The sequence below is a fragment of the Stylophora pistillata genome, chromosome 7 (assembly GCF_964205215.1).
Source record: "Stylophora pistillata chromosome 7, jaStyPist1.2, whole genome shotgun sequence".
Classification (NCBI taxonomy): domain Eukaryota; kingdom Metazoa; phylum Cnidaria; class Anthozoa; order Scleractinia; family Pocilloporidae; genus Stylophora; species Stylophora pistillata.
In genome coordinates, this window is record NC_142525.1 from 3,595,001 (window position 1) to 3,606,315 (window position 11,315).

The window sequence follows — 11,315 nt, forward strand, 5'->3', positions numbered from 1 at the left end:
CGTCAAGGCTAGAGCTGGCTTCCTTTCCAATGGGGTTTAACAACATATTGTTCTTTTTCCTAATTCAAAAATCCACCATGTTCATCGCCAAAGGAACCTCCGGCCAAGATTCTCGTTCATCATATTTCAAAATACAGGAAAATAAGCAACTCATTGGATTTACTCTCGAGCGGACTGACTCTCCCACTTTTTTATCGTGTAGTCGACAGTGTCATAGCAATCTGTGGTGTACGTCGATAAACTTCAAGTTTTCCTTAAAGACAGACGAGGAAGGAACTTGTGAACTCAACAAGCACGATATCTCCGTTGTAAACGAAAACATTTATTTTGATGACCGCAATGGAGTCACTTTCTCACTTCTCCTGAGGGTAATTACTGTTTTAATGCATTCATTAGTTAAAGGCGTTATACAGAATTTTTTCTTTATCGCTGACTGAATTCAAAGCAGTCATTTAACTATCTTATTACATTAACAAACAAAACCTTCACTGTAAGCGAAAACGAAAAACATAACTCGGTTGAGGCCTTACACGCAAAAATTAAACATCAACTTCGTAGTAATCCTCAGGTAATCAAATCGAAGTACTATATGAATATAGAATTCAAAAATAACTTAAAAGGTATCTTGCCCCAAGTCCCTTTGGGAGCCAACTTTCACCGTTTCCTCATTATTCTGAATTTTTAGACCATAACCTCTTCGCGTAAAATCGTACTGAGATTGAATAACTCGATTAGACTGTTTTGAATCCATTCCTTAATAGTTTCCGGCGTTATCTACCCTATCCTTTTTGAGACGGATAAATTAATATGGCCATTGTGCTAGAATCTGTCTTTAATTCACTCCTTGTGGCGTAAGTTCTCGTGAAAGCTCAGTGAGGCATAATGGTGCATGATATTGCAATTTCACAAATTTCAAATGGTTTCCCACCTGATTTCCTTTTGTATGTTTGCCCCACTTTCAAAGACATCTGGTTTCGTACGTGCTGTGGTTTAAAGTATAACAAATAAACAATGTGGAGCTTTTCTATTGAAATTGGTGAATTAAATTAAAAGAATATTTCCCTTTCATATATCATAAGTGACAAAGCTTTCATCTTTTTGTGTAAAGAGGCTCCCTCCATCATTAGTTTTGACATTTTCCCCGCAGATTCAGCCATCCTGTCGCAAAGAGAAATTTTTCAAATGTTTAAACTCCTCTGCTTTTTTATTTCAGTTTCTTTAAAAAAATAATTTCTGTACTTTTATTTTACGGAAAAATTAAGACTCCCCTTCAAAGTAAATGAACTTGACTTTACTTGTCGACAGCTGTTCAGAGCTTATGTTAGTATGTTATTAGCCTTTCTTTTTCAGTCTCTTTAAAAAAAAACAAAAAGATTTCTCAACTACTATAACGTGAAAATATTTAAAAATCCCCTGTGAAATAAACGGATTTGACTTTACTTGTCGACACCTGTTCAGAACTTATGCTATGTTAAGGCGATCGATCTAAAATTGTCTGGACATTTTCCAACCTTTAATGGACATCCTCTTGATATACGAATTTTAACGAAATCCTTCCAGCTTCTTAATTACGACTGTCTCTTTACTCGTAAGAGCTGTAGTACTTTTGGTAACTTCAAAATCGGAATCTCATTTTCCAAAGGAAGATAATTCAACAATCCCGAGGTTTTTTTTCGAAATAAGTGAAGTTGTCATCCTTTTCCGGCTGACTTCTCCTGGTGATGGACTTTAGTAAAGAGCTGTCATGTTGATAATTTTGTTCCAAACGACAGATCTTGTATCCACGTATGAAAATCGAGGAGGCATGAGAAGCAGCTTACACACAGTTTGTATGCCACATGAAGAAAGTTCACCTGAAATCTTACGCAAGCGTGATCGGCGGGGAGAGACTCTTCTCTTAACTTGCATATCAACACTTCACCAATTTGTAACAAAGACTCGGAATTCTCAAAATGCAGGCGTAAGCAGGGCTAAAAAAGCATATCAGCGAAGATTTGAAACACCCATGAGGACACAGGTTGCCTCAAACCAGAGACTATCTCTCTAGTTTTCATCCACCGACATCTTCAAAACAACTCAAATCAATGTGTTTACAAACCTTATTTGCATAATTCTGAAAAATAACAAAGACATCTCTTTGGCCGTTCAGCTTCGTTTGCTTATCTTCTACATGTTCTACATAAGTTATGGCGACGCAAAAAAGGAGAATTGGAGAACAACCAAACCATTTTGAAACATGTGTCTGAAACCCTTTTTGACGGGCTAAAAATAAAGGAAACTTTTTTTCTCAACCGTTAGTTGAAAAGATCGCTCTTAGCGAGAGCGGCACTTAATTCCATAAACCTCACTTTGTTCTCCAAGCCAACAAAGCGGACTTTTTTTGTTAACAAAAGTATCAATATCTGAAGTACACGACGAGACACATTTTAGCTTAAAATTTTGTAAAATGGCGTCGTCAAAAGTGGTATTATTTATTATAAGGCTTTGTGAGTGGTTATTGTCGCTCTCTGAACATTAGCATTTCTCTTATTTATAAAAACCACAATTGTCACAATCCCAAGCTGTTTCCTATCCTAATGCGTTTTAAGACAATTGTCGATATTTTAATCCGCGTTGTCATGCCATATTCATGAAGCTGCATGTTTTTTCTCAGATCCTATCCAACGCCTTCGAAACTGAAAATATATCGATATAACCTGACAAAAAAGTTCCGATATTTCCGTTTTTTCCGATAAATTATGTCTACAAGCCTAAAGAGAGTTCTCTTAACGTCTTGTATTTAAAATGGATTGAGTTCCATCCAAGAGATTAAAATATTTAACTGACATCATTGAAAAATATATCATTTTGGTGGAAATTTTTTCCTTAACAAAGGAAACGGACTTAAATCTACTACACCTTCTTTTAAGACCGAGGATAAGCAATATACATCATTCAATATAATCAATATCAATATTATTCCACGAGAAAATATATACATAAAACGTTTAATGAACTTCGTTTTATTTCTTCCGGCAAGTTGATTACGTAATCGTTTCTACCGTTTCACATGCATGCAATAATGTTTTGCTGATCATCTTCCAAGATCTTCTGATATAAATTACTTTTCCTTTTTCAAAAGGATTTGAATTAAAGCTTAGTTCTATCGGTAAAGTAAAAAAACTATCACTCTTTATGAAAAGTAAAACCGCAATATTGATAAGTTCGGTTGCCATGACGACACTGTTCTCTTCATACGTGGAAGAATTAATGTTACATTCACTTCACGTACTGAAGATATCATTTTCTGAAACAGGAGAGATTCTAGCTTCCTGGCTGGCTCCGCCTGCTAACTATCACGATGGCCGTTTGTTACCAATAGCTAAGGATAAAGTATCATCTCTTTCGAGCGACTTATTTATCTATTTTCTCCAGGGTTGTCAGATGACCGGTTGCCTTAATGGTGGTTCCTGTGTTCGCGACATAAAAAGGCAAACCTTCTCGTGCGCTTGTCAACAACCTTGGATCGGGGAAAGATGTCACATGATCAGTCTCGGCGCATGCGGTGGGGGTGAATGGACGCTGGTTATGAAAATAAACGGCTCTCAGGTATAAATTTGTTAAACTGTAATGTTCTCAAATTTCACTGGCCACGGACAACTATTGTGTGGAGGCTTCATTTAGGAATATTAGTCGGAAGAGATGCCTAGGTTATACGACCATTAAAGTCTTTTAAGTCGGTTATCAAAACTCTCTCTTGTTTATTTACGCTAAATAGAAAACTTTTCACTACGATTCTAATCTCTGGAGCAACAATGAAACCTTCAATATTGACGGAGGAAAGACTGGCTTTGACTCCCAAGAGACCAAGTTAACAGCCTATTGGAACACATCTTTCACCAAGATCTGCCTCGGTATGAAGATCGAACAACATATTAACTTCATACTCATCAACCGGCAAGCTAATTCCCTCTACTCATTAATCGCCGATGGAAACCGTCGCACGACCTCGTTGGGGCGTGACACGTGGATAAAGCTGATTGGTTCACAGGCATCATTACAGCCCAATTGCAGCCGAGAGGGGTTTAATGTGAAGTGCGATGGATCAGGAAGACCGAAAGCTCGCATTGGAATCCTCGGAAACAACGAGAACGACTGCAACACTTGTGACTCCAGAATCGGGTTCGGCACAGGAGGTAAGCATGATGACGACAACACCTGCGGAAGCGAAGCTAAATATGGTAATATACATATCAAAGCGATGGGATACATTTTGGTTCAATGAGATAAGAACAAGCAATGGAGATGTGCTTCAAGGTTGCTGCCGAGTTGTGTAGGGTGCAACCTTCCTGTGCATTGTATGACGCATGCAAGTAATCTTGTTCCTCAGGGACTTAGTTCCTTGACTCAACACTCGGGGCACTGAACACTCAGCTCCGCATCCACTGGGACTGGGGACGAGATTAGTGTAATAGGCGTGCGCTCATTAGATAAATTATGCTTTCTTCTTTACATCTAAAGCTCGCTATTGAAAGAAGTAAATTGTTACTTCTTCGAAAAAGGTATGTGGCGACTAACTGCTATTTTTAAATCTTTCTATGAAATAAAGTTGGAAAAGTTCTCGGGCGATATGGGAAACCTTGAAAAACTCGAATTACTTGCTTGCTGGCTGGCTAACTGGACGACGCACTAAATGAGTAGCTTTAGAAAACTTTTACGGTACAATTACATTTATATCTACAGCCTGACCGTGCGCATGTCCCGTAGGAATTTGCAGTGTGGACGTCTCATTAGGACGAGTTAACGTCAAGAGGCGCGCGATCGTTCATTCAACCGGCTATGTTTATTATTTATTTATTTATTCATTTACTTATTTAACGATTTGCACACTAATTACAATGTACGGATAGTACGAATAATAAGACATTTTTTCTTCTACAAGATTCAACTACCTGCCCAGCCCTTTGGTAATAATAATTAAAAATAAGAAAGAAAAAAAAACCCTTCCCCGATCCATCAACCAAAACTAAATCAGTTAACTGATTAATTTATAATTAGCTAGTGCATGCACCATATAACTTTACTCTTCTACATTTGGGGCAAATAATCTTAAATGAACGAACGTTGCCCCCATCGAAAACATTCTAAAAACGCTTAAAAAATTATGATTTAAGTTGGCACTTGAACGAACCCAAGGATTCAGCCAACTTGATATCATCAGGGATACTATTCCACATGATACAAATTCTACTAAAGAAAAGTCTCGAAAACGCGAAATACGATTTTTATTGGTCCTGAGATAAAGCTTAATTAACCTGTGATTTGGAGTTAGAGTCCACGGTAGGGGGAGGGGGCGGGAAGGGGTATTCCCCTACCCTCACCCCCTCAATATTTTTTCACAGTCGCTCACCCCAAATGGTTCAAATTTCTTTCTCTCCGCAGCCCTCCGCTTCCGTTAAACTCAATGATGATCGCCGTAATTCTCGACAGGAAAATACTGAGCACACTCCCGCCAAAATTACTCGTGCTCTTCAGGCTACAATTTGGAGTTCAAAGACAGTGTCCGCTGAAATTTTCCTGCTCGCTACATCCTTGAGTTCTACCATATATTTTTGTCTAGTAATGTCGTCTGTTAAATTTCTTATCGATACCCACCAGTCTATTTCAAGAAAGTTTTTTTTCTTTTTCATTTCCAATAAGATGTTTGATCAAGAAAGCAGTAGCATCTCCTGTAACATATGCAAACCTTTTCATTGCGTGGAATTTTAAAGTTTTTTGTCAAATAGGGAGTCGAAGAGTTGGATTACCTTTTTTACTTACCGGACTTGCTAATTCGCTGTCAGCCAATTCATCACTTTCAAAGCGAAATATGTTCATGACATACGACTGCTAGAGCATAATTAGCTATAGAGGCTTTCAAACTGAATGAAAAAACTGGAGATTCAGTGAATCGCCAGGATACAATTTCTCCCAGAGCGTCAACATTTTTGTTGATATTTTTGTTAAACTAGTGGGGCAATAGCGCTGTGCGCTGTTACTATTTGTAGACCCGAAACTCAGACGAACAAATCGAAATTAACATTCATCATTTCCTCACTTTTGTCTGCCTTTTTTCATTAAAATGAGAAAAAATGTCAAAAGTCTGACAAAAATCGCATTTGTGCGCGGCGCTATTAGTTATTGCAAAAAGATACAGGTGTGTTCACATGGTGCGACAAGTTTTATTCAAGCTGCATAGACTATTCCATACTGCAACAGAACAAGACATGGCTTCGAAGACGACAGTTGTATTGTTCTTCTTGTTGGGTAATGTACGTTTTTCCGCCGAAGACAACCCCGAATCTTCTCGTTTTTCCTCTTTTGAAACCTTGCAAAATAGGAAGCTCCTTGGATATGTTGCCAAACGGTTTGATTCACCAAGTTTGTTATCTTGCGGTCAGCAATGTCTGAGAAATACCTGGTGTACTTCCACCAGCTTCAAGTTTTCCTCCAAGTGGAAAGACGAAGGCACTTGTGAACTGAACAAGCATGACATGTCCATTAACGAAAACAACAATTTCTCTGACGATGAAGGAACGACTTTCTCGCTGTTACTTAAGGTCAGAATTAACATTATATTTTCACTGATTATCTAAAGGAGCATTCAATGTTTATTTCTAAAAAGCAGTTGTTGACACTTAATTTTCTAAAATCCCTCGGCCCTTTATACTTTGTTGGTGACGACTGAATAAGACAGGGAAATAATTTAAATACAATGATACGACGACACAGAAACTTACCAAATAGTGAGGGAACTAGTAAAAGCGACACACTTAAACAGAAACAAAAATAATTCATAAGCCACGCTCTGCTATGAGGGCGTAAAACATGACACATATGGGAAAGCGTAATTTACCTAAAGGGCCAAAATAATGGTGAATAAATGAATGAGGGAAAAACAAAAAACAATGCGCGTAAATAAAGTTAGTCGTTTCTACCGTTTCATAGTGGATATCACAAGGATACAATAATTCCTATTTGAATTCACGACTCATACACAAAAGTGGGTGTGCAGCTTGAACTAGGATCCCGAGTATTTAATGCCGTCCGACAAAGTTACACAGAGTAGTAAACAACTCGTCATCACCTCTCGGGCTAAAACGTTCAGTGTGCCGCCGCCTGATACGAAAACCCAAAAACCCAATGGGAAAAATGGGAACGTATTCCCCATCCAAAACTGCAGACGCACCGACCTCTGGGGGTTAGAGGTAAAACAGCTTAATTACATGCAAGATAAAATTTTACATAAAACTAGGAAAGTTCGAGAGCTGAGATGCATACATTACAAATATCAAACCTTAAATACACCATACAATAAAAGACTCAATAAACGCCATAGCGGCCCACGTGCTGACATACCAAGAGGAAAATATTTACATTCTTTGTCACACCAACTTACAGTTTAGTTCCGCCAAATGTAAATACATTAATCTGCTCATCATATTTCAAAATCTTCTCATAAAAACTACTTTTCCTTTTCAAAAATATTCAAATTAAAAAAAAAATTAAAAACTATTCATGGAAAGTAGATCGCTATATTGATAAGCTCGGTTTCCATGACGACGCTGTTTCCTTCATACGTGGAAAAAGTAATGTTACGTTCACTGCACGTACTGAAGATATCATGTTCCGAAACAAGAGATATTCTGGCTTGCTGGCTGGCTCCCCCTGCTAACTATTACAATGGCCGCTTGTTATTAAGAGCTGAGGATAAAGTATCAACTCTTAGGAGAGTGTTATTGTTATCTATATTCCCCAGGGTTGTCAGATGACCGGTTGCCTCAATGGGGGTTCCTGTGTTCGCGACATAAAAAAGCAAACCTTCTCATGTTCTTGCAAAAATCCTTGGACTGGTGAAAGATGTGAAAATAAAATGGGTAATTATGACGTTATGGGTAATTATGACGTCATCTTTCAAATACATTCTAATAAAAAAATTACTTTTCCTTTCCAAAATATATTTCAATAAAAGCATAGTTGTATTGGTAAAATGGGTAATTATGACGTTAACCACAAAGAAAGGCAAAAGTTTATGAGTTCCACTTTTCATCTTTTTTCAATGTGCCATTTAATAACCTCATCCACCTCAAAAGATTTTCAAGTGAATAGTAAGCCGGTAGACAGTGAAAGCATCATCCTCTGTGAACAGAGATATGGAAAAAATGAACTTAGCTCATAATGGCACCTAATACATATTCACCTTTCAGCCCCTAATTAAAAGAGTGACAAGCAACTAATTTCTCCTCGTAGTATCCTTACTGAATAAAGCAAAAAACTCATGGGAATTTAGGAAGTAAGCATCAACTAAAGAATACTTTGATTGTCAAACAAATTCTCCTTGTCAGTGCTTTTGGAAATGTATAAAGAACAGTATGGAGAAGATGCATATTGACCTTACGCTGTAAAGGGTTAAAGATGCTGAGGTATAACTGTGAGAATTTTGTCTTTGAGTCACGTAATGAATTCTAACTATTTCGTTTCCCTTCATCTTCTAGGGAGCTCCACGTGCCAGGAAATTTATCATAATAAATTGTAAGTTACTGGTAGAACATTTTCCAATCACTCTTAGTTACAGTCAGTACTGGCTTCTTCCAGCATCAAATGATAAAGTCCTGCTGGTCAGTCTCAGTAAAAAGTTCCTGTAATTACTATGAAAATCGACTTTTACATTCCAAAGACGTAGAAGTATTTTTAGCGACTTCAATTCTTAAGACACAGTAATTCACACTTCCAACCTGTTTTTTCGTGGGAAATAATTCAAATTGAGAGCTTTAAAATGATAACACGAAAAACCCACTCTGTGACTAAAGCCTCAACAAGTCAAAAAACAATTATAATCTTAAAGCCTCTTCATAAAAAATAAAAAAGCGAGGCAAACGTTCCAACAGTTTTGTACTTTTAGTCATCTGACCACAACCCTTATGATATACTTCTCACCTATTTCCTTACGGCAGTTCTTTTGAAATGTCTGTACTGTCGTCATTTCTTCTAAGGCTAATGGGAATAAGGCCTATTCATTACAAATAAGTTCTGACAAGGTTCCCGTGTACTGTCACATGACAAGTCTTGGCGCATGCGGGGATATGGATGGACGCTGGTTATGAAGATGAATGGCTCCCTAGTATGTACTTATTTTGGTTCACCAATTAGGGCTCCTAGGTCTTTTACAAGACGTCCACTTAAAACAGTGAACTGCTTTAACGATATCCTATTGCTTAAGCAAAAATGTTTTGGCATTCCAAGATCTCTTTGCTCAGGTTATTTACTAATATTTCATAAGCACTTTATCGTTAAGCATAAAAACAAACAGAAGCCACAATTTACTTGCAGTCATATGCTTGTCATTGGCCGGGGTCAAAATATATTATAGGTCTTTTCAGTCTTTTCTACGCTGACTAGAGAACTTTTCATTACGATTCTAATCTCTGGAGCAATAATCAAACTATCAATATTGACGGAGGAAAGACTGGATTTGACTCACAAGAGACCAAGTTACCGACCTATTGGAACACATCTTTCACCAAGATCTGCCTCGGTATGAAGATCGAACAACATATTAACTTCATACTCTTCAACCAGAACGCTAATTCCCCCTACTCATTAATCGCTGATGGAAACCATCGCACGACGTCATTGGGTCGTGACAACTGGAGGAAACTGATTGGTTCACAAGCATCGTTACAACCCAATTGCAACCGAGAGGGGTTTAATGTGAAGAGCAATAGATCAGGAAGACCGAAAGCTCGCATTGGAATCCTTGGAAACAACGAGAACAACTGCAACACTTGTGACTCTAGAGTTGGGTTCGGCACAAGAAGTTTTCACGATGACTCCAACACCTGTGGAAACGAAGCTAAGTATGGAAATATACATATCAAAGCGATGGGATACATTCTGATACAATGAGAGAAGAACAAGCGATAGAGATGTGGTTCAAAGTCACTGTCGAGTATTGCAGGGTGCAACCTTCCTGTGCATTATATGACGCATGCAAGTAATCTTGTTTCAGGGACTTCGATCCCTGACTCAACGCTTGGAGCACAGGATCTTTGAGCTCCGCATCCATTGGGTTAGGAACGAGATTAGTGTAATAGGCCTGCGCTCATTAAATAAATTACGCTTTCTTATTTATTGCTAAAGCTCGCTATTGAAAAAAGAACTAAATTGTTACTTTTTCAAAAAAAGTATGTGGCCACTGACAGTCTTTTTTTCTTTCTCTAAATTCTAAATTTATAAGCATCTTCTTAAACTCAACGATGATCGCCGTAATTCTCACCAAGAAAATACTGAGCACACTCTCACCAAAATTACGCGTTCTCTGCGGGCTACAATTTAGAGTTTGAAGACAGTGTCCGCTGAGGTTTTCCTTCTCGCCAGATCCTTGAGTTCTACCATAAATTTTTGTCTATTGGTGTCGTCGGTTAAATTTTTGATCAATACCCGCCAGCCTATTCGAGGAAAGTTTTTTTTTTTTTTTTCATTTTCGAATTCAAAAGAAAGCAGTAACACATCCTGTAACATGTGCAAATATTTTTATTGTGTGGAATTTGCAGGTTTTTGTTCCATTAGGAGTTGAAGAATTGAAATACGTTTTTCAATTGCCGGAATATTTGCTAATTCGCTGTCAGCAAATATATCACTTTCAAGGCGAAATATGTTCATGACATAAGACTGCTAAGGCATAATTAGGCGCTTTCAAAGTGAATGGAAACTGGAGATTCAGTTAATGCCGGACTAGGAAGCAATTCAGTTCTCTCAGAGCGTCAACATTTCTGTTGATATTTTTTTGTTAAAGTAACGGGGTAATTAGTTATTATTACAAAAAGCGACAGGTGTCTCCACATAGTGCGACAAGTTTTAATCAAATTATGAAGCACAGGAAGTGTTATTACAAGCTGCAAAGACTATTCCACTGATAGTGCAACAAAACAAGATATGGCTTCGAATACGACAGTTGTATTGTTATTCTTGTTGGGTAATGTACGTTTATCCGCCGAAGACAACCCCAAAATTTCTCGTTTTTTCCTTTTTTGAAACCTTGCAAAATAGGAGACTCATTGGATATGTTGCCAAACGGCTTTATTCATCCATTTTATTATCTTGCGGTCAGCAATGTCTGAGAAACACCTGGTGTATTTCGACCAACTTTCTCGACCGACTTTCTCGCTGTTACTGAAGGTCAGAATCAACAGTATATGTTCTCTGATTATCTTAGGGAGCGGTCATTCTTTATTTCTAATAAGCAGTTGTTGACAGTCAACTCTCTACAGTCCCCCGACCCTTTCTACTTTGTTGGT

General features: G+C 37.9%; 1 protein-coding gene, 1 long non-coding RNA gene and 1 pseudogene across 3 annotated transcripts in view; 2 read left to right on the forward strand and 1 right to left on the reverse strand.

Annotated features, from left to right (window-relative positions):
• LOC148726226 (uncharacterized) overlaps positions 1-2,723 on the reverse strand; it is a 2,778-nt gene extending 55 nt beyond the window's left edge. Inside the window, exons 1-2 of the long non-coding RNA XR_015989849.1 lie at positions 929-2,723; positions 1-253 (exon numbers count right to left, since the gene is read on the reverse strand). The exon at positions 1-253 is cut by the window's left edge and continues 55 nt beyond it. This is a non-coding gene — a long non-coding RNA (uncharacterized LOC148726226). The remainder of the gene's footprint in view (positions 254-928) is intronic.
• LOC111346987 (uncharacterized) lies at positions 30-5,557 on the forward strand. Its single transcript, XM_088728162.1, has 3 exons — positions 30-368; positions 3,415-3,588; positions 3,758-5,557. The coding sequence occupies exons 1-3, from the start codon at positions 30-32 to the stop codon at positions 4,262-4,264; spliced, it is 1,020 nt and encodes a 339-aa protein (XP_088584288.1). The 3' UTR covers positions 4,265-5,557.
• Positions 5,558-5,747: 190 nt separating this feature from the next.
• On the forward strand, positions 5,748-10,151 carry LOC148726227 (uncharacterized; annotated as a pseudogene). Its single transcript, XR_015989842.1, has 5 exons — positions 5,748-6,578; positions 7,778-7,895; positions 8,514-8,554; positions 9,012-9,139; positions 9,418-10,151. The product of XR_015989842.1 is annotated as an uncharacterized LOC148726227 (transcript).
• Positions 10,152-11,315: the final 1,164 nt, after the last annotated feature.

What these genes read in the sequence shown, in the direction of transcription:
- LOC111346987 (XM_088728162.1), top strand. Translation starts at nt 30, where the DNA reads ATGGGGTTTAACAACATATTGTTCTTTTTCCTAATTCAAAAATCCACC. An exon ending in CTTTCTCACTTCTCCTGAGG is followed by an intron (nt 369 to 3,414) that starts GTAATTACTGTT and finishes TATTTTCTCCAG; the next exon opens with GGTTGTCAGATGACCGGTTG. An exon ending in TGAAAATAAACGGCTCTCAG is followed by an intron (nt 3,589 to 3,757) that starts GTATAAATTTGT and finishes TACGCTAAATAG; the next exon opens with AAAACTTTTCACTACGATTC.